The sequence below is a fragment of the Pundamilia nyererei genome, unplaced genomic scaffold (genome assembly GCF_000239375.1).
Source record: "Pundamilia nyererei isolate P.nyererei 1_Seehausen unplaced genomic scaffold, PunNye1.0 scaffold00013, whole genome shotgun sequence".
In the NCBI taxonomy this organism is placed as follows: Eukaryota; Metazoa; Chordata; class Actinopteri; order Cichliformes; family Cichlidae; genus Pundamilia; species Pundamilia nyererei.
Window position 1 is genome coordinate 5788770 of NW_005187414.1, and position 26039 is coordinate 5814808.

The 26039-nt window shown below is 42.6% G+C and overlaps 2 protein-coding genes across 3 annotated transcripts in view; one reads left to right on the top strand and one right to left on the bottom strand.

The window, feature by feature from the left end:
- Positions 1-6: 6 nt before the first annotated feature.
- On the top strand, positions 7-1035 carry chac1 (ChaC, cation transport regulator homolog 1 (E. coli)). The gene is made up of 3 exons (XM_005725000.1): positions 7-225; positions 368-403; positions 516-1035. The coding sequence occupies exons 1-3, from the start codon at positions 55-57 to the stop codon at positions 897-899; spliced, it is 591 nt and encodes a 196-aa protein (XP_005725057.1). The 5' UTR covers positions 7-54; the 3' UTR covers positions 900-1035.
- Positions 1036-4902: 3867 nt separating this feature from the next.
- ino80 (INO80 complex ATPase subunit) overlaps positions 4903-26039 on the bottom strand; it is a 39503-nt gene continuing 18366 nt past the window's right edge. For both annotated transcript variants that reach the window (XM_005725002.1, XM_005725001.1), the window contains exons 26-37: positions 25603-25743; positions 24793-25018; positions 16224-16351; positions 11213-11307; positions 10728-10800; positions 10087-10245; positions 9868-9970; positions 9694-9782; positions 8400-8555; positions 7698-7869; positions 5943-6158; positions 4903-5325 (exon numbers count right to left, since the gene is read on the bottom strand). In XM_005725002.1, the coding sequence (XP_005725059.1) occupies positions 5117-5325; positions 5943-6158; positions 7698-7869; positions 8400-8555; positions 9694-9782; positions 9868-9970; positions 10087-10245; positions 10728-10800; positions 11213-11307; positions 16224-16351; positions 24793-25018; positions 25603-25743 (1767 nt within the window). In that variant the 3' untranslated portion in view covers positions 4903-5116. The remainder of the gene's footprint in view (positions 5326-5942; positions 6159-7697; positions 7870-8399; positions 8556-9693; positions 9783-9867; positions 9971-10086; positions 10246-10727; positions 10801-11212; positions 11308-16223; positions 16352-24792; positions 25019-25602; positions 25744-26039) is intronic.

Here is a 26039-nt window from a genome sequence, read left to right on the forward strand (position 1 = left end):
AAAAAAGATCCATTCATTCATTTGAACGTCGTCAAAACTAACGATCCAAAAACAATGAAGCCTCAAGATATCATCGCCGGGAAGACCAGCCTGTGGATTTTCGGGTACGGGTCGCTGGTGTGGAAGCCTGACTTCAAATATCAGAGGAGCAAGGTCGGTTACATTCAAGGCTACAAGAGACGCTTCTGGCACGGAGACAACTTCCATCGTGGGAACGATGAGTTGGTAAGATGGGGCATATGTTTACTTGTTAACGGGAACATCATTAGATTGCTTAGGGTGGCATGATATGTTGAACAGCTGGGCTCACACTGCATCAGGCGTTGTCCGTGACGTGATTCATTTATTTTTTTCTTCTTCTCTGCAGCCCGGAAGAGTGGTGACGCTGATCGAAGATGATGACGTAAGTGGAACTTTCTGCTTCCTATTGGTTTACAGTAGAAAGTGCAGTGGAGTTTCCAGTCTACATCAGTTAATTGAATGATGACTTAATATGTTTTCATCTTCCTCCACAGGAGACTACTTGGGGTGTGGCGTTTGAGGTGGCAGGCTCACAGCTGGAGGAGTCCCTGAAGTACCTCAATGTGCGAGAGACGGTCTGCGGAGGCTACATGACCAAAATGGTGGATTTCTTCCCTGAGGGGAAGGACCAGCCTCCGGTTCAGGCGCTGGTTTACATTGCCACCTCCGACAACCCTCTCTACCTGGGCCCGGCCACCTCGGAGGAGATCGGTGCCCAGATCGCAATGTCCAGAGGGAAGACGGGCCACAACTTGGAGTACCTGCTCCGGCTTGCGGAGTTCATGAGGAGCAGTTGCCCACACGTGGAGGACAATCACCTGTTCTCCATCGAGGCCACAGCATTGACCATGGTGTCTTACCTGTTAGCAGCACAGTAGCTCGTACCCTTTGTTTCACTAGCATGTAATGGAAAGAATACACTACACATGAGGCTTTGATCTGCCATGTTCTACCTGTGTTTTACATTCTGTAGCTTCACATCCTCATCACCATCCATTGTACTTGAAAAAGTGGGGGAAAAAAGAAGGGTAGCTTAATACAATCCCTACAATGTTCACTGTAAACACTGTTCTTCACTAACTGTTTTGATTTGTACGGTGCAACTTCCGTCCAATTCAGAAGGTACTGCTGTCGCTCGTGGTTGAGTGCGTTGATGTGTCAAAGAATAAATCTGACTCTGAAAAGTTGCTTGTGACAACTGAGTGTCAAGTAAAATAAATACCAATTTAAAAAAGTGGAAAATGACTGTTTTTGTGTTATTGCTGCAACAGAAACTGTTTGTTTAAATGAGCTGTGGCTCATTTAAAAGAAAAAGGCTCTGTTCTTGGTCAGGAAAATCTGGATGTATCAAAAGTGGCAGTTTAATGAGTGCACAGCAAAGAGATGTATTCTAGAGAACTGATTTAACCAGAAATCCTAAAATAAAGTGCACTAAAGGAGAAAATGTTTCTGTACTGCATTTTCCCAAGGAGTATTTTGTTTTTTTTCTTTTCCCCTCCTGTTTAAAAACACTAAGCACTCAATGTGAAGATTGCAATTGAACCAGCTGACAGAACTTTTTCACACCAGCTAATAACCTGTGGTGAGGGAGGCTTTCAAGGTGTTTGTGTGCATGTCATAAGAACACAGACCATGAGGGTCTTCTCTTGCCAAGAAGCAGCTTTTCTGACATGCTCTTGGAATAAAAACAAAAAACAGACGTGCTGGTTCACATCTGGTTTGCAGACTGTAACTCAACAGCAATGTTCTAAGAAGTCAGTAAAGCTTTTTGAACAGGTCTCCTGAGTGCACATATACAAACATACGTCAGACACACCCAAACATTGGCCGGAGCAGCTTGTACCCTGGATGTGATTCAAGTCCAAGAGTCTATCTAGGTGAAAAGGCTTATATAACTGCTGACCGGGAACAAGCCCAGACCTGGAAGTCCTGTGTTTACAAGTCTGCCCCGTGGTCGTGTCAAGAGTGCACCAGGAAGAACACACTGCAGATGCGTTCACTGAGATGAAATCTCAGCAGGGTGACATGAAAACGGCGACATGGGTCTCAGGTGCATCTTTGTCAGTTTGATCGCCTCTCAAATGGGTTGTTTTTCTGTCATTTCCTTACATCAAGGTTAAGTTCTTCCAAATGATTTTTCATAAACAGACCTTACAGATAGTTTCTATTTTAAGTGCCAGAGGTTTTGAATATCTTATCTCTGAGATATACGTTTCCCTCCCAGTGCAACGAAGCTCAAAGCTCCCTGTAGCACAAAAAAAACCCTACATTTGGCAATCTTTTTACAGTCGACTTCTTTAATAGTTACTCCAACAAAAACTGCCCATGGCGAGGTCTGCCTATTATTCTGAGCAACAGAGATCTAATTTCTTGGAACGACTACAGTAGAATAGATTAAATGTAATTTTAAGATTGCTGTAAGGACCACCCATTAAATTAGGGTTGAATGTGACACTTGGCTGTATAAGGATGTCTTACTAATGAGATTACAGGTATAAGGTTTAGTTTTTCTCCGTAGAGTTGTTAATCGTACCTTTATCTTTTTTTTAAAATCAAAAACATGTGAATTTTGGTTTCCGGTCTCTGAAGTCCCAGTTTCCAGGTGTTTTGGTGAGTTTATGAATCTATGATTGTGGGATTGTCAGGAGATGCTGTAAAATCACTTTCTGGCTGAAGGAAGAATACAGAGAACCTTACAAGGGTAAACAAGCAGAGACATAACAAGAGGGGTGCCAAACAAAATGGTTTTAAGAAAAAGCCACAGGTGAGAAGACATTTGTGTGATAACAGAAACTGCTGTTTCTGAGCTTCAGATGTTATATTTAAATAAAGGGCTGAAATGAATATTGTTTGTATCTATAGCCACCAGGGAAATAAAGCGTGCAACTACTGAGAAACTGACATGAAGATGTCAGTGTTCTATCACTGTTGTGCTGCACACAGATGTTTTAGTTTTCTGAGAGATGGCAAGGCATGTTTCTCAGCTGGCAAAGTGATGTTTCCACCTGGCAGTAGTCTACTAATATGTGACCACCCATTTGTGGAAGATATTAAGTAATATGAAGCTTTTATGAAATTTGTGGCCTTCCAAATCTCATTAAGCCCCCATTTCAGCTGTACTTTTTAAACCTAATACTTCTACAAGCAGAATTATTACATTCTTGGTCCTTTATTCCATTTCTTTTCTTTGCCAGTGCAGATTCCCTCCACTGTTGCAGACCTGAAGTCCACAACAGCCTCACAGATTGAGAGGCAGGGTACACTCTGGACGGGTCACATGGCTAACACAGAGAAAGGCATCCTTTCACGGTCACATTCATAGTTAAAATCTATTTAGAATCGCCAATTAATGTAACATGGATGTCTTTGGATTGCTGGAGGAAGCCAGGGTACCTGGAGAGAACATGCAAACTCCAAACAGAAAAGCCACAGCTGGCTGGTGGGTTTGAAGCAAGTAAGCAAGCAAAAAAAAAAAAAAATGGAGAAAAAAAAAAAAGGGCTTTTTACATAAGAGTGTGTACTTTTTATAAAGTTTCACTTGGTGACCACTTTAATATAACTGTGATAATTAATTAATATCAATTAATATTGATAGTTATCATTTTTTACCTTACAGTCTATTTATATTTTTCCAGGATACCATACAGTGAGTTAACCCTCGTGAAGCAATGGGTTCAAACCCAGGACAGTGCTAATGTAAAAACCAACAAACAAACAAGCAGCAGAATCAAACGGCTCAGATTTCGCCATCTTTTATTTTCAGTTGACTCCTGTTAGTAAAATGACAGATGCATTTCTTCATATGTACATGTGACTTATAAAAATAGTCAGGCAAATGAGAGAAAAAGCCAGAGGAAATGTCGCTTTCATTCATCATTATGTACAATCGATATAGAACATTGCATTTTATTCACGCTATAAACACAAAAACAAACCCATTAGAACAGATGTAGTGCTCAACTCAGGACACTGGTGCACACCTTTTTTTTTTTCCTGTTTTTTCTTTCTGAAACATGAATGACATCAAAGAGAACCACAGATTTGTCATCACAGAAAACAATTTTGGAAAAAGTAAGAAAAAAAAATGGCTCTAGAATTCGCAATTTACAGTTTACAGGTGAAGATTTTTCCGCAATTTTTGTGAATCGCCTGTTTTTAACTTAAATAACTTAAAACAACCAAAATAAATGTGAATCGATTCATACGTTTAACATTAGCAGCATTGCTCTATCAATCAGTACCCCTTATTTTAGTAGACCTTTTCTTTCTTTTTTTGTTTTTACATTATTTTCCCCATTGGACACAAAAAATAATCAGAAATTTTCCATTTCCACCTATACATGAACACATTTTATGGATACAGTTTTAACTGCCTGCCTGTTGGTTTCAGTACATCTTTCATTACAAAAATAGGAGCTTTAGTACAAAAGCTGTTTGGTATGGTGGGTTCACATTAAGCTCTGTAAAATGCAGACTTGTCCACCAGCTTTGCGCTGAACATATCTACAGAACAATTAAATAACCAAATGTGCATGTAGGAGAATCAGTAACACAGAACAAAAATCGAAATAAAATAACAATAAAAAATAAAAAATAAGGGAAGACGTGGCTCAGTGCATTTGACAGGAACTCCTTTTTCTCGCTACCTGGGCAAATCCAAGGATCTGAAAAGCCCTTTGAGCTACACGCCTTTGGGTTTCCTGTCGTCAATAGTAGAATACAGCTTGTCTTCTCAAAAAAAGCACTTAGAAATACTTCTGTCAAAATTAAAATTAAAATGCTCAAGGCAGTGTTTTTGTCCACTGCTCTGGACAAACAAAAAAAATAAATAAAACTAAATGAATATAAATGAACTAATGCAGAGGCTGGTTGAGGCTGTACCTTTAAATTGTTGTGGTTACTCTAGCTTCTATTTAGTTGCTGAGCCAGAAGGGAGAGCGTGGTCCTCCAGGTAGTGAGCCTCAGTTACTATAAATACTCTTGTTTATTAGTTTAGGTGGGCGGGGAGGGGGCGGGGGGTATCTCTGGGAATCACAGTGAAGAGCAGGTCAGTTATCTGTCAGGGCATATTAATACAAATACGCGTACACATGTATCATCGAGCCCCAGGACCGCCAGGACCCTTTCCTTTCCTGACTGCTCCGTGGCTGCTGTGGTGGTGGCTGTGGGCCAGCTGTTTGTGGGGGCTCGGCGTGGAGGTGCCTCCTTTGGTCTGGGGGGAGGAGCTTCTGCTGAGGCTAAAGGCAGGACTGGTACCAGACCGGCCCAGGGAGGTCTGCAGAGGGCTGGATGCAGAGAGGCCCGCTGAAATTAGGGATAGGAATGGATGAGGTTATTTATCATGTTCAAACAGCCAGTTCAGTAGGACATAACTGGCTTGTGTTTGTTTTTTTGCAGTGATACCACAACAAAATACATCGGCCTCAAAAAACCAAAACAAAAAAAAGTCTCGATTAGACATCTCTGGGAGAAGTTCATAACAGTGTCAACTGTGTGGCACTGATTGGAATGTGGAATGATTATGGACTCTAACAATCTTCTCCTTTGTTACTTTCTCTTGGCTTAATGTATCCATAACAGGAACCAGTAAGGTATTCATTCAGTGCATTCATTGTGGCTTGAAAAGAGATGACAAGCTGTAATCTTGTGCATGGGTAGTAGACGTTTAGCTTGCAGGGAAAAGGACAGATTTTAAAACAATACTTTTTAAAAAACTGAGTTACTCTTGAGTTAAGAGTGCTCATTTGAAAATATGGATGTATGAACATGAGAAACAGAACAAGCATGTTTGTTGTGACATCAACAGTCCTTAGGAACATTTGTCCAAGAAATGCATTGACAGGTAAACAAAGCACACATATTCTTTTTGATTTCTGGACAGCCAGTGCCTGTGCATAAAGATCCGTACAATACTTACATACCTTTCGAAACACTGTAGCCATAAGCAGCATAAGCTGCTGCCGAAGCAGCTGCCGCGCCTGCCATCGCTCCTGCCATTGCTGCTGCACTACCTGCAGTTGACTTACGCCCGCGTCCTTTCCCTCCAGTCTTGGCACCGCCTCCAGAGCCTTTAGGCCGCCCACGACTCCGCCCGGACCTGCCTCTGCCTGGACTGATTGTGTCCGAGGCTGAAACACCTGAACACCACAGGCAATAAAAGGAAAAAATAGTAAAAGAAAACTCTTCAGTATTTTACAGTCAGGCGGGAATCAACATCACTGTCAGAGACACTCAGTTTGGTTTGGCCTTGACCCAGTCTTTCAGAGTCTACTGTGGTCATTTCTCTGCAAGATTTAAGCGCAATTGCACATTAATCACGGCTCATCATTACTGTAAGTGCTGGCTCAAGCAAAAAAAGGAACACTCTTCTCATTTTCCATACTGTTTGCACAATCAGAGCCAGAGTGGTGATGTACCTAATCCTCCAGTACCTTGTCTTCTCCCTCTCTGACTCCCCACATCCCACCACTGGTCTGCATTTCTCTACACGTTTCACTCCAAATACTCTGGATTACAACCTCCATATGTGGGGAAAAAGGCCCTACTCTATCACTAACACCAAAGCACACATGAAAACCTTTCATAAAATTCCCCACGCTTCCCCCGACCTTCAGGTCTAAATTTCACTCTTCTTTCCTTTCCCATTTTCAAGTTCACCAGTTGATTCTTGATTCTTTGCTTTCCATCTCATCTTCCAAACCTTTCATTTAAACATCATCTACATCTCTGAAGGAACCAACTTTCTCCCAGCTTGCTGGCTCTGGTTATCACTGCGCATCAATAATCTTGCTGGCAAGCACCTCTTAGCATGGCAGCAAAAATTCCCAACAGGTTTTAACGAAGAAGTATGGATTTAGGAGAGATTATCTTGCCGCAAAAATTCCAAAGTGAAGATAAAAGGAAAAAACATTCACCATGTATCTTGATTTCTGAGTGCGGCCGAGCCAAAATAAAACTGTTATAAATGTAAAACAAGCAAGAAACGAGCTGCATACAGCTTATGAGGTAAAAAGCCACTTGTCTCAATGGACCCCAGCCTATTCAAACACAAGGCGAGATAGCAGAGAGAACATAACAAGCCAGCCTTCTACGTGCAGCGATGACTTTCATGTAAGTCACACTAATTTGCTATTCTAGCAACAGTAGAACAAGATAATAGTCTCATGGAAAGGACAGATTAGGTTTTATTTGGCAACTCCACACTTGGAAGAGATTATATGTACTTAGATTATTTTTAGTTAGGACAAACCATTAGGTTTCTGATAGTGTATGAGATACGTGGCTGGGTGGGCTGGCTGTTTAACACTGCCAAAAATGCATTGGCTAAACAACCAGAGAGCAAGAGAGACCTCTAAAGCCTTTATATAGGAAGAACACAACTTTTAGCACCATTTACATACTTTGGGCTTAAGTGACTGTCTTTAATGCTACATATATGCTACATATTTATTTGGAAACTTTGAACTTTAGCTGCTGATATCACTCACTATACAAACGGATATGTCCTAAATTCAGAGGTGGGGAGTATCAGTAACAAGTCAAATCTGGTCTTGATCTACAGCAAATTTTCCAGGGACACCAACTGCAGAGCAAGTCTATGCAAAGTGCAGAAAAACATAAAGTATACTGCTCTACTCGCTCCATGAACGATGGCTAGACTGAAATTGTTTTCTCACCATTCATATTGTCAGAGACTGATCCAGACACAGAGGCGGGTGAGTTGGTGGCACGAGACTGAGGCGCGGAAGAAAGCGGATCATCCACGATGACGAGCATGTCGCTGCTGCTCTCATCCGCGTCGGCATCAGGAGGTAATGAGCCGGGCTGGAGCTCGCTACTTAAGGAGATCTGTCCATGCATAGGAGTACAAACAGACATACATACAGGCTGCGGGTCAGCACCACAAGGGAACGAGGAACCGGGTAAGTACAGTAAAGGGCAACAAGAGGAACAGTCCGAGGAACAGAGAAGAAAGGAAAGGAAAGGAAAGGAAAGGAAAGGAAAGGAAAGATTCAATGTGCAGGGTATAAAAGTGACAAATGGTTGGGAAAAGGTAAGACGGACAGAAGAGTGGATCGAAAGAAGAGGAAAGCCGGAGAAGAGAATATAGGGGAAGAATTAATAACCCAAAAGAAACAAAAGATAAGAAAAGAAAAGGGGAGGAGGATTAATAGCACAGCATGCAAAGTAAGATGGTGAGTTTGTGGATGCAGGCCAAAGAAGCCTAATGGAGCAGCCACAAGTCATCACATTTAACATAAATCTCATCCCTTTCCCGCCTCATCTATAACCTACACTTTCACAAAAGCATTTCTCTCTCTTTATCGCACACATGCACACACCATCCATCTCTCCTGTTTTTCCTCTGGATCCCTCACCTCGCTGAAAGGACTGGGCATGGCCGAGTCCATCTCGACGCTGATGAACGAGTCGTCTCCATCTGCCGACAAGTTAGAGTTGTCTGCTGAGGGGGCGTGGGAAATGACCAGGTTCACTTCCTTTTTCCTCTTGTTCTCCAGCTCCTCGTTCTTCTTCTGAAAGTTAAAAACAGAAACGAGAACAGGAGAGGGTATTGATGAAATCAATTCTGCTGAAGTAGGGGTGTGAAATTATTTTTTTCCTCTAAAACAGAATGAACCTAACTAGTATATATTAAACCAGTGGTTTAAGCCACTTATTGTTAGAAGGCTTTGCTATGCAGATGATACCCAGCTATATCTATCAATGAAGCCAGATGATACAAAATAACTACTTAAACTGATGATCTCTAAATTCAGATAAAACATAGGCTATTGTACTCTTATTATTATTTCTTATTATTAATTATTAATCTCTGACTCTCTTCCACAGTGGGTCTTTTGTCTTGTCCTATCCCTCCCCTTATCCCAGACCTGTCACAGCAGATGGCTGCCCTTTCCTCAGCTTGGTTTTCCTTCCTGGTTTCTTCCTGTTAAAAGGCGGTTTACCTTCCCACTGTCGCCACTTACATACAGGGGTTAGGTTTTCTCTTATTAACAGAAAGGTCTTTATCGTACATTGTAAAGTACCGTGAGATGACTGTTGTTGTGATTTGGTGCTATATAAATAAACCTGAATTGAGTTGAACTGAATGCGCTGACAGTCAGTTGCATGGCATATACATTTTCTGTTCAGCTCTTGAGTTCAGAGCAAGACAAAACTCAGCAGCCACTGACCAGATTGCCATGAAATCCAGTATGGATATGATCCCCAGAGGAAGATATTTAATGATTTTAGATGAACCTCTGACCTTGCATCTGACCCTACTTTAGTCACTGACTATCTCAAACTAGTGACCTGATTTCTGTACGATTCACCAGCTATGTACTGTATAATATCTCAAAGGAATAAGTCATAATGATTTCAATGTCCCCTCGACCCTTCCTGCAGCTTCACTATCAGGTCAATGTTATATTATGTTAGACAGAAGAGAGTCTATCGTCTAACAGACAGACTACAGTTTTCACTCTTGAGCTGAACACAAAACTTTCTGTAAAAGTTTCTTCCAGGACTCTTGTCTCATTATCTTCCTACCTTACAATTTCTTCCATTCCAACTTTCTCTCTAACATTTCACATGTGTTTCTACTCGAAGTATTCTACATATTCCACTCCACATCCAGGCAGCCACCAACTCAGTTAATCAGTTCCATACCTTCTCAGCATACTTCTCCCTCTTCCTCTTGCGCTCCTTCACCTTGCTGCTCTCCTCTTGCTGCCTCTTCTCCTCTTGCCTTTGGCGCACTACAGAAAGAGACACAATGTTTGTTTTCATATTTTCCTTCCCCTCACAGTGAAACTCTAACATCTGCCCAATCAAAACACTCACATTTCTTCTCCAGCTCGTCATCGTCCAAAAGCAGGCTGACCACCTCTTTGGGTTTGAGCGTGTCTGGCTTGAAGTTGCCTCCAGAGATCACTACCCTTTGGATCTTATTACAGAAGACCATTAAAGCATTAATCACCTCTGTTATTAATATGACCATTATGCACTTGTGTTATTTTGTTGTTGTTGGTTTAAAAAGAATAGAGGATATTTTTGACACACCTCGCTCTTTTCCTTGGCCCGCTGCAGTATCCTCTCCTCGATGGTGCCCTGACAGATGAGGCGATAGACGGTGACCTGTTTGGTCTGACCCAGCCTGTGAGCCCTGTCCATGGCCTGTTGGTCCACTGTGGGGTTCCAGTCACTGTCATAGAAGATAACCTGCACAGGAAAAAATATATATGTCATAATATTTTTCTCTAAAATTAGGATATCCATGTTTACCATATTGTCTAATTTTTTTTTGTGAAGAAAGCCTGAGCGTGAAACAGACACTCCCTTCTCTGCAATTTCGGAGACTAATAACAATGACGTGTTTTCCCAAGTGAACTGCCTTTTAACGTGACAGATGTCCTGTGTTAACAATCGCTTCACGCTCATTGTCATGAAAGCTAATTTCACTCGAACAGGGCTACAGGGAGTTTATAGCGAGACATGTTAATAAACACTGACATTATCATTTTCAGAGGCGTGTTTAGCCCTACTGATTACATACACAATCATGCTCCTTAGTCATTATCCAAACGTATTTATTTATGCTGAAACTGTGTTTCACGACAGAGAATGTGTGCTGCCCTGGATATAGACCTTTAGTAAATGTTAGTGCTATTTAAACTATGATATGGTATCAATAAGGGGCTCACAGTGTCAGCAGCAGTCAGGTTAATGCCAAGCCCTCCGGCCCGTGTGCTCAGCAGAAAGACAAAGATATCCGTTCTGTGGAGGGCAGTGAGAGAGGAGTGGGGGTGGAGGGAATAGAGGAGGGGGACAAAATCAGAAGATATCATTCCCAACTGCAGCTACAGCACAAATATCCACATATCATGCCATTAAATGAAGTTGCAATGTAAGTTAAGAATAAAAATGTCAAGCTTAAGTCCTGTATAGGATGTGAAATGTGCACCAGTAGTGAAAGCCTTGCAACATAAAGCAACTTCAATAAACTCCAATAAACTTCAAACTCTTTTGTCCTCCAAAAAGAGTAATGCTGGCGCCTGAGAGCTATGTACTAATGCAAACCAGAGAATGTGGACTAAACACACCCATATATATTTCGATGTATGGGTGACGTCTTATTTCATGCATGCACAACCACTTGCACTCTAGGTCGTATTTTATCTTTACCCACCGACTCTGGAAGTCAGCCACCATATCCCTGCGCTCAGAAATCTTGGAGGATCCATCGAGGCGCATGTAGGTGTGCTTGCGATAAACCATGTACTCCTGGAAAGATGGGACAAAGACAGTAAAGAAAATAATTACTAATAAATAAATAATGACTCCTCATTTATTCTGGTCTTTCACAGAGCAGAAGGTTGGCTTACTTCCAGTATGGAGGAATATGTAGATATAGAATAACTGATTCTAATTTTCACAACATCTTTTGCTTTATTTTCATAAAACCTATAACTAGAATAACTAGATCTGCATCAAGTTAATAAAAAAAAAAACTTAACTCTAGGATTAGCCAATATTTGGCATTCATAGATCGCTCTCACCACTGATTTCGAAACCAGCAAACCAAAATTATCCAAACTTCAAATCCAAAACTCAAATCTCAAACTGTTCTTCAGCCTCTGCTCTGGGGATCGCAAGCAGCAACTACACACTGAATTTAATAAGCTCTCAAATATGAAATTCTATTCTTTCTCTGAGGAGTGGATAAAGCCTTCAGCCCTACTTGTTAAATTTCAAGGGTCAAGAAATATTCATCTGTGCTGTAAGAATTTCTTTCTGACAGCAATTTTGTGTCCAAAATCCCCAAATCCCACATTTCTTATGTGCATTCGCTGGAGTTGAAACCTCAATCCGAGCCCAGGGAGGCATTGAGAAATCAAGAGCTTGATATTCTATCCCCCCCAAAGTCTGCTAAGCTGCGCTGTGTGCGCCTGTGTGTGTGGGTTTGATGGGAGGAGCTCTGAAGTCAGAGCAACAGCAGTGATGAGGTGACTCGCTGAGCTTCCTTTGAGCGCTGCCCTGAACTCGCGACCTCCTCGATGAAACATGTCAGTCCCCCCTGAACCAGTCACAATAAATGGCCACACATAACAACTTCCCTCACACAGCCATTATCAATGATAACGATGATTTGAAGCTATGTTTTCTATGACCCCCTCCAAATCCCCTTTCACGACACCCGGGGCCCTCAGTCCCGGCAGGGCCTGCCCCCTCATCGCTCTGAGTGTCTGGCTCTGTTCCCAACAGCCCCATCTGCTCTAACCGAACACTACATTAGGGACCATTAGGGCAGCGCTCGCCAAAATGCTGCTAACCTTGTTGAATTGGGCTTTGGTATCTTGCCAGCACAACGCTGCTGTCTTTCTAATCTCCATCTAAATCAGCAGAATCAAAGTTTTAGAAAAGTTACACCTGAGAGATCAAATTCCTCTGCAGCCTTTTTGTGGTTTACACTTGGAGTCCTGGTTAGTTGCAGCATGCTTTGGATTTCTTCCAAGATGCCACACTGAAATATAAATCCCAACAGCTGGCAATTTTCTACAATATTCTGATCCAGTTTGTGCTAACCGTAGGTGAAAGTGTGATATTTCTGCAGTTTTTCACTCATTTTCTAATGTATTCCTTTACAAATGTTATAAATCAAGCACTAAGTCGGGTTGGCCTGACTGGACAAAATGTTTACTTTTTTCATGCAACTATCATTATGAACCACATATCGCCAAAAAAACCAAAAACAAAAACAAAACAAAACAAAACCCCCCAAACCCCTATGTTCCCTGAAGTTCACGACGCATGGGAACACGCAAATTTGTTTTAAGAATGCCCGATACTTTTGTATCCACTCCAATTGCAATTTTGCTGTTTCTTTCAAAGTGGCTCTGGGAACACAGGCTGTTCCCAACTTCCCGTTAAAAATGAGTCCCCACAGTCAAGCAAATGCTGTTAGATTAGTGTGCGTGGTCACAGACTGTTCCTAACCCAACAGCTGTAATAACTGAAAAGAACATGCTGTGGCACGATAATAAAACAGAGTCCACTTCAGAACTGAGCTGGGCTTAAGACTGTTATGTCTGCTGTCAGTGACATGGTACATACAACACCTGCCCAAGACCACAGGAGCAGCAGAACTTCACTGACCTTAACTATTAAACAGTGTTTCCAATTTTAGGCATTAATACAGATGTGTGAAAAAACACTTTGTAAAACATCCTATGGTGTAGTCTATGCACATTTCTTTTTGCATGTGTGGCTGAATCATTCTGCAATTACAAAAATGCTATCTGGCATTGGCTCCTATGCCAGTCTGTCGAGTTTCTCCGTGTTCGGTTTCTCATGGTGACTGCAAAAGCAGATCGTGTTGGCTTTTTTTCCACTTAATAAATGTTTAGCCACAGTTATTTAGCATTAAATTAATGTAACACTGAAGAGAGAGTCTATACACAGATTGAAATAGCAAAGAAAATGAGAATAAATATATAAATGACCACATTTTGTTTCACAGACGCAAAGCATATTGCCACTGAGTGGACAAACCAGTGTGTGCGCGTGTCATTAAATGTCTGGGGAGGGTGTGTGTGGCAGGCTTCTGCAGGCTATATGAAAACTACATCATATCTTTGACAGGTATCAACACAGCAGTATAAATCACACCTTAGCAGAAAGCTCATTGGACCTTTCTATCCCCCTCTAGTACAGCATACTCAACTCTCAGAGTAAGAAGTGAGCGACCAAATTGCATTGAGGAGAATGAAATGCAGGAAAAATGCAATCTCTGGTTCACTACAACAGTTCAGATCATTTTGGCTTCAAAAATAGTTCCACAATATTACAGGAGCCAAATGACTGCAGTAAGTGTCAGCAAGCAAGAACATGGACTTTGATTAGCTACTGCTAAAAAGTCGCATGTATAAGCAGAAAACCAGTTCAGACAAGGACAAGGTGATGAAACCTGCAGAACTATCCATTCATCAAAACCACAGTGTTAACAAACACGGTAACTACAACTCCACTCTCTGGCTTTTCCTTCTGTGTCACAGGCTGTAGAGTTTCTATATTTGCAATCATAGTGTGCAGAAACGTACAAACAAACTGTCATAATATGTTCCACAAAATAATCTATGCAGAAGCCGTGCTTTTCATTGAATAATAGGTCACTGTGTGTCACTCCAACACTCCAAGACAATTTCCCCTCACACCAAACTAGTGATGGCAGCTGGCCGCCCCACCCCGAGCCTGGTTTCTATTAAAAGGACGTTTTTCCTTCCCACTGTCGCCAAGTGCTTGCTCTTAGGGGGTCGTTTGATTGTTGAAAGGTTCTCTGTATTATTATAGGGTGTCTGCTTTACAATATCAAGTGCCTTGATGTGATTGCTGTTGTGATTTGGCACTATATAAATAAAACTAACCTGAATTGAATTGAATAATGAACAAGGCACACCTGAAAGGCAAATTGCATTACTTCATTTACAGACAAAATTCTATTCTGCTTTGGCAGCAGTTCCAAGAGACTGTGGGCATTTCCCCTCATTCCTGCATTTTAAGCTTTGCAGACTTTGCAGTAAAATGATGTCTAAAAAAACTCAGCTTAAATAGGAAGGCAGTGACTCCGTGGTCCCGCTACACTATCAGCTGCTGCCAAAGAAAGCAAACAGTGTTATTTTTCTTTGGGCCACCCGAATCTTAATGATCCATCAACTGACCGCGTGATGTCACCAGAAGAACCGGCAGCCGACTGGTGATGATAACAATGATGATAATGACACAGATCAGCATCAACTTCTCCCGCACTCTCTCTCTTAGTCAGAGACTCACTTTCAGATAATGAACTCCATCTGCAGATTTATTTATTTTTTAACCAAGAACAAAGAAAAAAAAGGAAAAAGAAAAAAAAAACACTGAAGCCAAATTGGGTGAATGTATGATTTCATCCGTGATTGCCTTGAGCCCATTAGCAGAGGAGATGCTGTCATATACAACCTCCCCCTCAACCAACGCCCACCTCCCATTGCATTATGAGGTCACTTATACACAATGACTTCTGTGATACACAGGGCGCTGTAATGTTGTCTCATTAAATCATAGCTAGAGGGAACGACTATAGGTGGGGCAATCAGTGAGAAGAACACTAAAACAGAATGACTAGCCAGCATTATCAAAGCCATCTTGAGCTTTCTCATCACTGCCGTTTTCCAGTGGCCTTTAACACGAGGCATTCTTGCTTCCAGACACACAGGAAGACGGTCCTTAGCCACCTGGGCCAGGTCCATCTACCATCAAAGCATTTGGCTGTGGAACCGGCTCTGCACTGTGTGAATAGGGACAGAATGACATCATGCGAGAGGCTTTTGGCTCCATAGTGATGTTTGCAACAAATATGGAGGCAACAACAGAGTAGTGCACCGAGGCTGTCGACACATAATCACTGTCAGGGCTGTGTTTCAGCATTATATTCCTGTAGGGAGAGCAGTAATGCACTTCGATCTTCATCTTGGATTCCAAACTGACAGCCTCTGACCTTCCAATAAGATTATAACTAACTAAGAAGTTGAAAAGAAAAACATGCATGTGGGTAAAAGTAATACAGGTTCATTTATCAAGCTCAAACCGGGAAAAACGGATTTTGTGATCGTTTATTTGTTCCCACCTTTTCCTCATCCATCTACCTTTGTCTCGGTTTTCATGTTATTTCCTTCTCCTCTAACCCCAAAGACCCTGCCACTCCCATCACCCACTTCCCCTCCACTTCCCCGCTTTCCTTATTTCACCCAGTTATCCCTCCCATCTGGCTGCCTCCCCTGCAGATGAGACCCCTCTAATTAGTCCTGACCTGTTAATTAGCAGTCTAATGAGTGCACCAACGAGGGACAGGCGGGTGGTTTAGAGGTGCTGTAGCGCCACACCCCAACGGTTACACTGCTTGGGTGAAGAGCTTAAACAACTTACTTGGGAACTTGGAATTTATTTATGCGGATATCTAAAAGATTTAACTCACCTTCAGGTTACATATTACTGAATGGAATTCAGGACGTTACTTTTTCTACACTTAGCAATAGTGTGAGGGTAACTTATAAATAGAATAGATATGAATAGAGCGAGCAGAGCTGTAAAGGGGCAAAGGTAATGAAAATGAGGAACAAACTGTTCTATTTATAGATGTATGCCGTGTATGTGTGCTTTTATACCTCAAGCAGGTCTATCATGCGAGTCATCTGAGAGTAGATGAGGACTCTGTGTCCCTGAGCCTTTAGTCGACTCAACAGGATATCCAAGGTGTGGAGCTTTCCACTTTCTGTAATCAGGCTTTCCTTATCTGAAAGAGGGAAAGAAAGTTTTACCACACAAACCACCTGGGTGGCAACACAGCAACTTTTCCATGTTACTCTCAGAAAGTAGATGTGTGATGAAATCACATTAATCACTGAAAATATTTAGTGAGTTGACTCAATAAAATATCTGCTTACTTACAAAGTTAAAAAAACAAACTCCAATCAATTCAGAAGTTAGATAAGACTCTTGAATAACCCTTTTCACCAGAACAGATAGAGCTGGGGGGGGTTGATCCTCCTAGATCTGGCCCTAATTTAGTGACCGTTTAAATAAAGCCTGTGCCCTGATTGACTGTGCTGTTGCTGAGAGCAGAGAGAATTAAGGATACAATGAATAAGAGACAAAGTGAAACTCTGAGGAAAAAGTGATTTACACTCCATTTTAGACAAAAGCACAAAAGGTGAACAAACAGGCCTGGCAGTTGGTCACGTTTCTGTTGATACCACATCAGGTATTCGCTGGCCTTCAAATGATTTACCGACAAGAGCAATGGGAAAGAGGGGGGTGTTCTGACCCTGGGTCTGCTGCTGAAGTGGTTTCCTCGATGTCCAGCTGATGAGGAATTAACGTCATCTGACACAATGGTAGAATAAGGAAAAAGCTGTGCCTGCATTCGACCCTGTGACAGGCACACGATGGTGTTTGACCGAGAGGTCGTGGCCCTGAGTGGGAAGAACCTAAGGCCAGGTCCAGGGTCAGGGGACAGGGTCAGGTCAGGATTAGAAGAGAGTCCCTATGGGAGAGTGAGGCTTGACCGTCTTACATAAGAGGTGGACTCCTGTCCCCCAAGCCCTTTTGTGCGCTGCAAACCTGGGCTTACAAATATTTCCCAGCGTTATTTCTTCACTTTGCTTCGGCCATTAATTCAAAACACATTCTCCAAAAAGCAAAAAACAGACTGGGATACCTTCAAAAAGAATAGCCTCCTGGAACATATTTGAAACATGCAAAAAAAATTGAAATATACACCTGTGTTAAAATGTACCACAGACCCACAATCTCACATAGATCTTTTTTTAAGGAGACCTTTCTATGCTAATTTGTACTTGGACTGAACCCTGACCTGTGACCTTTTAGTATAACCTTCTGAAAAAATGTCAGGCCTGGCAGAGGTGTTAAAGAGGAACTAATAGAACAGATGAATAGGTGAAATGCTCTGGGGAAGTATTGGAGAGCTCACCTACAGGTCACTGTGGAGTGGTGTCAGCCTGTCAAATACATCCAGTCCTGGTCTCACTCACACTCACAACCTACAGCTCCTGGGAATACGCTGGCAAAATTTGTTCTGGATTAAATTCATACATGTCTTTAATTTCGCTTGTTGTATTTTTCTTCTGGACAGCTGAAAAGCTGAAAAAGGTTCATGTTTTCTGAGGCGCGTAGCTTTTTTGTCAAGTATCCTGTATTTTTTTCCATTTGCAGAAAAGAGGATTATGCAAAGGTTTGTGTGTTGACCGGTCAAAAAGTTGGCTTGAACATGAAAGAGCGAGACCACAGTGGAGTTTGCCACGTAGAGGAAGAAGTGCAAAATATCAAAGAATCACGTAGGAGAAACGCAGACAATGGCTGCAGTGAATAGTTTTGTTTTAAACAGTTTCACTCCACTGCTAAGAATTTCATTGTATAACATGACTACCGTCTCCTTTGCAGCTAGAGCAAGCTTAAAGACGATCAACAGCACTTGCATAAATAAGAGTAGCCCACATTACTGGTTTTTCCATGCATGGCGTAGATAGCAACATGTAAATGTGGGTCTGCAAAGCTCTACGTAGCACCTACGCACTACTAACGCAGTATCACGCAAGTACTTTACGCCATCACAATAAACAAAGAAGTTCACCAACAACACCTGGAACCAGCTCAACTGAAAGGAAGGTCTTATAAAGAGACATTTTAAAGAAGGAGACATGGAAAAAAAAATCTATAGGAGACTTCTCTAACAGTCAAACTGGAAAGCATGCGAGTCAACCGTGCTTTTGCTACACCCACAGTTTCAGCTTTGTAGAGGGCGCATCTAGTCATTATAGAAGAAAAGATGTATGTGCACTGCATGTTTTCACAGTTTATCATACAGGCTGAATTAGAATGGTACTTGTTCAGTGCTCTGGTAGAAAGAAGCTGATAGTTACTGCACTGCTGGCTGAGCTGTTAAAAAGCTGTAATGTTATGAAGCTTTGCACATGCATGGTGTGTGTAATGGGTTTAGCTGAACATTTTAAATATACAGCTGTTATGTCCTGATATTAGGTACGCTCTCTCCTTATTCAGACAGAGGCTTCGAAATACCCAAATAGCTGCTTGGGGGCATTACCAAGATGGCTGCCAAAGGGCAAGACTTGCTAGAAAGATTTGGTTAGCAGGATGAGCGTTTTATCTCCTGTCATTATGTAAAATTAAAGGTATAACAGGGGTCTACATTTAGTAAATGACATGCGTTCTTCCACATTAGTATCTTTTCTCATTATATTGTAAATACAAAAGAGAAAACACCTACAATGAATTGAGCTAACTCACAAAATATTGAAAAATTGTGAAATGACATAGGAAATGCTTTAAGGAGGATAATGAATGGCTTAAATAATACACCTATAGCTAAAGGCATTAAAGTACAACTGAAGCAGATTCGATGTGACACTTTATTTACTCTAAAATAGGCAGTTGTGCATTTCTGTGGTTCTATTCGGTTTGTACAAAGAGCCCAGTGCACCGCAAACCATGAGATACACAATGTACCCTTCCGTGAAAGGCCTGTAATTGGCCTTGGCGTCAAGAAAGTGAATGGACTGAGAAAGTAAAAGACAAGAGAGGCCGGCATGCAGCAGATTAGACATGCAGAACAGAAAAAAAATGGTCCAGACAGAGAGGGACAGACGGAGAGGAAAGGGGGTCTGTGGTGGCTCCGGCTACAGCGAAGCTGGATTAGCCTGGTGGTGGTGGCGGTGATGTTGTGGCTGAGATCAGACAGGGCCTCCCGGCCGCAGGTGCCAGTCTAACCAGGGCCGCTGCTCAGTCAAGGGCACTGACTAACACTTGCGGGCCACGCTGCCAACCACCCAGGCGCAAAACCACCACTTGGCAGAGACACAAATACTCATATAAGACAACACTGCTAAACCCCTGCTACTGATCTGTTTCTGTTTAGGAGATTATATTTAAGCCTCCAGACTCCAGTGTCATGTTTTAAGACAGGTTAAAAGCCCCTATCTGAGGATTTTTCTGGCCAAAGAGGACTAAATGTTGCATGTACTTAAACTAAGTCTTGAATGGCATTAACAGGCAATGAGAAAATCCCATATTAAACAGTTGGATACTATTATTCTTGTATACAGAGACGTGTCAGTCACAATAATCCTTTTGTTTATGACTGGATTATGAGGGAGACCATTAATAGGGAAGCTGCTCTGCTCCTTAAGAAAGCAACCTTCTGGTGTTTGATGACACCGGTGACCATGATACAGCATTTGGTAGTTGCTTATCAGCATCACTTGATCATCACCATATTGAATTCTGAGTTGCATTCATACACAGAGAAATTATTAACACAAAGACAATAAAAAAGGAAAGAAAGAAAGGCAAGCAAGAAAACAGGCAGAAAAAAATCGTCCCACAGCAATGTGGCTTATAGAGAGGTTGCCGAGTTCAAGCATTTAGTACTGCATTGAGAAAACCCCAGTTTCATATTGCTGCTATACTCTATAAAAGGGAAGCCAAGAAAATGAATAATTACAATTTGGGAGGACTTTGGTGGTCTGTCTCATTCCAATGTAACACTTATGCTTACATTATAAGCTACATGTGGTGGCAATGAAATGCAGGACCACTGCCCTTAAGCGTGAGCAAACTGGATATAGTAACTACGCATGTACCATGAATTATGGACGGTTTGGAGGAATTTAAATGAAAAGGTCGATACAGCTAAAAAAAACAAACAGTGTGTTGGCTCGAAAGAGTCACTAAAATTCATTGACATAGCAACAGCAATATTATGTAGCTGATTGCAAACAAAGAGATCATGTCCAAATATGTTGTGGTGTGTAGATCAAATTGTGGAGTAAAACTGAAAGCAAAAAAAAAAAAAAAAAGGGGGGGGGGCACAAAACAACTTTAAAATCATGGCCTGACAGGGATGAGGACTGCGATAAGACCACACCCCACAACACGAGCAAATCCCATGTGGTGTCACACCACTCTGCCGTTGCTATGGATACACATATCAAGCTTCACCACCTGCCCTGCCCCCTTTCACAGCACCCCCCTCCTCGCCACCACCACCCGCTTCAATCCAATCCAGTCTAACAGAGGTATTCACCCAGCCAGGCCCTCCCCATCTCCTTCATGCTTACCGCCTGCTGGCAGATTAAGCTGCACTCCCTTGTCCCTCCTCACACCCCCATTCTACTACATCCACTGTAGCACCCTCCAGCAGCCTCTCCATCCTTCCCTCCTCCACTTCTACACTCACCCTCCCACTCCACGATACACACCCTCTCTCGCTCGCCCCTTCCCTCCCCCTGCTGTCTGTCCCCCGACGTTGTAATCCAATCCCTGCAGGGCCAGAGCCAGGGGTCTGACATGGTCCTGACCCAATTAGAGGCCTGCTGCCAGCTAATTAACCCCGGCCCAGCCCTGGTGCCTGGCGCCTGATACTCCCAAACCAACTATGGCGCTAATTTCATTAATACGCCGCTACAATCTTCTATGCTGTCCTCTGTTTCCTTCCCTTCTGCTGCTGTTGTCTGCCAAAGCCAAGTGGGGAGCTGCCCTGAACACGGAGGGAAGTGAGCCAGATGTGATGAAGAACAGCAATTTTGCAGAAAAGGAGTTAGTGAAGGAAGATGGATGAATGGTTATGTGAGAAAGAGAGACAGATGGGAGGCCACAGAACAGGTCGAATCAACGATCGAACCAAGCACCAGCCCCTCACTGTACAATGATACATTACACTGGGCAATCAATAAGTCAATGAGCAACACTTGTTCAGCAGCGCTGATGATGGAAATATTAGCCTGACACTACTTTGCTGCTTCTGCATATATTGACAAAAATCAGAGTGAAACTTAATTTTCTTACAGCGACAGCATCAGTACAGCTAAGAGCCAGATGCCAGTGGGAGGATTTGAAAGCTAGGAAGTGAGAAGCCCGACAGAAAACAGGAGAATTTAGTGAAGATTTACAACCCCCCCAAACAAAGTCTGCCTGCATCCAGAAAGCAGCATCTCTGCTCTGGAGCCTGAAAGAGAGTCATAAAAAAAAAAAAAAAAAAGAACATAAATTCCCTTAAAAGAAAAAAATATGCTTGCACAACTAAGTGTGGCTGAGTCTGAGTGATGGAGGAGCATATATGGAACATGTTCACACATACACCACCGCCTCCCCTCAAACATGCAAGAGGAACGCTTCTTTTGGTTCTCTAGGAGTCGTTAAAGCAGCGGAAGAGACAGACAGTCTGATGAAGACTCCCAAGTTTCGCTGGGGAACCTCACCGCACCACACCACAGCGGCCCACTCTGAACTCTGTCATTAAGACAGATTACTGCTAGTTACCCTTGGCTGGCATTGACTCAGAACTTACCACAGATCAAAGCACAAAGATTACTTGGCTTCCATGTTTAAAGATCCCAGCACAGAAAAATAATGTGGCTAATGTCTCCCCCTTCAGTCTACACTGGATTTTTTTTCTTTTGATTTGCTCTTTCTTGTGGACACATTTATAGCCATAAATTGGACTAGGAAATCACAATCCCTTTACACACTTGGCTGTATGTTTTGTTTTTCATTGCTAGCAAAAAAAAAGAAAAAAGCTGAATTCCACAGACGGACACCGGTGCCAGCTTAATGCAGATTAAAAGGGGCAGAGTCAGACGGTGATGTGGTGAGGCTGGCAGTCTGTGTTGTTTTGTGCCTGTCTATCAGAGGGCCGGGGAAGCTTCCTGCCATTTTGGTGGAGAGCAGAGTTTCTTTGAAGGGACAGGAAGGCAGAACTGCATTTCCCACAGCCTAATGTGAACGGCAGGGCCAGAACTTTACTGATGGATATGGAAGTACGCGCACACAGACTCCTGTGTGCTCTCTAATGCAGCTAAAAAAAAACCAACAACAACCAAAAAACAGCTCCACAACCTGCCAACCATCTCCTTCAGAGATTCCTTCACGGCAGCAACAGTCGTTTAACAGTACACAATAAAGCTAGAAAAAGAGTTAAAGAGTCGGTGCTATAGTGAGAAGCCCGTTATTTTGTGGAGTGGCTGCTTCTAATTAATGCGAGGGAGACAGAGGCCACACAGACAGCAAGGAAAGCTATTTCTGTGGAACTTAAAGTTTCTTTTAAACTTCAAATCTGTCTCCATTTGAATTTTTTTTTTTTTTTAATTGAGTGGTTGCGAGGAGTAGAATTTTCACAAAGCAAACTAAACTAATTTGGCAAGAAAACAAGCCCAGAATTTCTCTGTAACTAGAGTCCAATCTTCTTTTTCTGCCATGTCTCCGTGGAGAAGACAGTGTGGCTGCTTGGGCTTCATTTTTGAGCCGATAATACATGTTGCTTTCTTTCAGAGACATACAGAAGCATCGTGTCATCATCGGTGTTAACATTTTTTACATGTAATTAATTCTCTCTCTTTTTTCTTTCAAGGAAATAATACAATTACAATGACATCAAAACAAATAAACAAACAAACAAAAAATAAATGTACGGTCCAAAATGTTACAGCCCATTGTTTTTTCCTCCTCTATGGCCTGATTCCTAATAAGTCGTCTGATTAGATTCCTCCATCGATATCAGTGGGCAGCTGTACTCACGCCATGGCGCTCAAAACAAACAGTTATTCAGCTCTGCCATTTGTTCTAAAGGTGTGGGGCTGGGAGTGCGGAGGAGACGGAGGGTGGGAAACTTCAGCTGAGCTACTGTACATATCTGAGCCTTGATGTGGCAACAATGTGTTCAGCGGAGGACGGGTGCCTGAGTGTTGGGTCACTTCCTTCCTACTGAGGCTGAGAAAGAAGTGGGAGACCAGACGGACTGAGAGCCCGTGGCCAGATACTGATTTCAGCCCAGCGCACCGTCCTGTCTGTTAGTGAAGGAGAGACAGAGGTAAAAGCTTGTCCCCCTGAGCGTGGGAGAGTGTGTGCGGAGGGCTGAGAGACACCTCGGTCCCCGTGTGAGCACCGCACACGTCCCTGAATGGGCTCGACTGTACATAAACAACACACATATACACACACACACTCACTCGCACACAGGCAGACCATCTATTAGTGTTACCTAACTGAGCACTTGAACAATGACCAGTAGCTAAACTTCCTCGCTTTGTCTGCCTCCGTATAACTTCACAAGAGCTTTCAGGCTGTTCTCACACAGACACACAAATACTTGTTGTGTTTCTCACTTTTACACAGAAACGCTCTCACAAGCACATGTATACACAGGAGCTTAAAAAAAAGGACTAAGCTTTATTATTATTTATCTGACAGGATCTAAAGGACCTATTGTGATTTTTAGAGAAGCTGTTGTTTTACAGTGCACCTCAGAAAGTACTAAAGGTTGTTAAATGAGCGCACTGCAGGCTTATCAAACAAGGTATCCAGTGTCTGCTGCGCTGGGACAATTTGACAAAACAGTCATCATAATCCATAACAGAGTTTATCAGAGACCCCTTCATTAGGTCACTGAGAACGGATGTGCTTTCTGTAAGAAGGTAGCGGCCTCTCTCACCTTAGACATCCATCAGTCATCTGAAGCCTGGTGGTGAATCACCTTTTAGTGTGCTGCAGCTAACCCTTTGCTCAACAAGCCAATCTTTTCTGATAAAGGTCTGCTAAGCCATAAATTCACTTGGACAACCCCCCCCCCAAAACAAAACACAATCTTTCCATTGAATCTCATAATTCAATGGAAATTGCTGGTATGTGTTGTGAACCTCTGCAGAAGCCCTTTATCTCAGCAGTTCCCTGGGAAGTCACTGTGTGACCTACAGGTAGAGATAGTGGAGGGTGATGTTGCTTGCCCTGCCCTCCTGACCCAGGACTAAGATCTATGGATTCTCCCACGGGCCTCTATTTCTCACTATTCTATAAAAGAGGATATCCACTATTTACTGTTATTGGTCACCTCTGTGTGGAGCTAAACTTACCTCATTTATTGCCCTAAACAAGCTCTGTATCTCTCTCCACATAAGCAAACTTTCTTCAGATTAGCTGCCCCTTGAACAGTCATTGCTGTTACATGCTACATCTAATACATCTATTTGTTAGACTGCAAATTGTGGGACATTTACTTATGGGACTTGATAGCCTAGTGTGAAAAGCTGTGCATGAGACCAGGGGGACTAATTTGAATGTTCAGTAGTAACACTCCAAAGTAAAGGAGAAATGGCCCCTCTCACACACACACACACACACACACACACACACACACACACGACTTACCAGGTATCCGTATAAAGGACCATCCATGGCGGGGATAGAGGGCCATCACACCCCCAGGGCATTGTGGGTGAAAGGCATTAGCCCTCACACGCCATTCTGATGCCAGTTCAGGAGAGCCGTACAGGAAACACTGTTTAAAGATCGTGCCTCCTCCGCTGCGTGTCACCTGCCACTCGTATTCAGCACTGCGGTCGTTACAATAGCGCTCCATGGGTACTGCTGTCACCTTGGAAACAAAAGACAGCATTGCATGATGGATAGAAACAACATTTTACGATGGCAAAGCACAAATACTGTACGCTGACATAGGCTCGGTTTTTAAGACTTCTTTTTTTCTTTAACAAACTGATAACTTTGCTCCAGAGAGATTCAAGCTGTAGATGGAGAGATGTCGATGCATGCAGTCCTGGTTTCACTGAATCAGCAACTTCTGCATCTGCGTATGTTTGTGTGTGTAGGGGGAGGAGGAGGTGAGGGGGCAAGAGGAAGCTGAACAACTACTGAATAACCTGAGCAAGAAGCCCTTTTTTGGAGACTCCGTTTGTTTTAAGTGCAGCTGGGAGTCACAGTGTTGACCTCCTGTACCCCAACCACACACAGTCATACAAACATTTCACAGATAAGAGCTTCTCATTGTTAAAAAGCCACAAAAGCATTGTTCACAGCGCTTCCCTCTTCCATTTCCACGACCACCCAAATGCTTAGCTGTTTTAAGCGCGCCAGCACACAACCCCGACTGTCATCACATACAGACAGGCAGGACTTGCAAGTGTGTCCTCCTCAGTCTGTTTGTTGCTCTTATACACATACCCTGGGTGTGGCGGCTAGCAGGAACTTAGGTGGCAGCGTGGGCTGGCAGGATTGGATTGTAAAGGTGCCCAATTTTCTGCAGTGGACCTTCACATCTGTGTGCCCCACCACGCCGGGCCTGGAGGCCGTGAACACCAAATCCTGAAAAGCATATACAGAAATCACCACAATGAATCAATGATTTTGTTTAAGCAGAAAAGAGAGGATCTGCAAACAGAAGTAAACAAAGTAGGATCATACAAAGCTCACAGAGTTCAGTGCTCATCATTTTATAAGCTGTTCTCACATTATATTTAAGTTTATCTGGCTTTTATCCAAAGATATTACATAACATTTCAACTTAAGGCTGAAATTGCTATGTGAAATGTAAGATTACTGCAGCCTACAGTGGGGCAAAAAAGTATTTAGTCAGCCACCGATTGTGCAAGTTCCCCCAC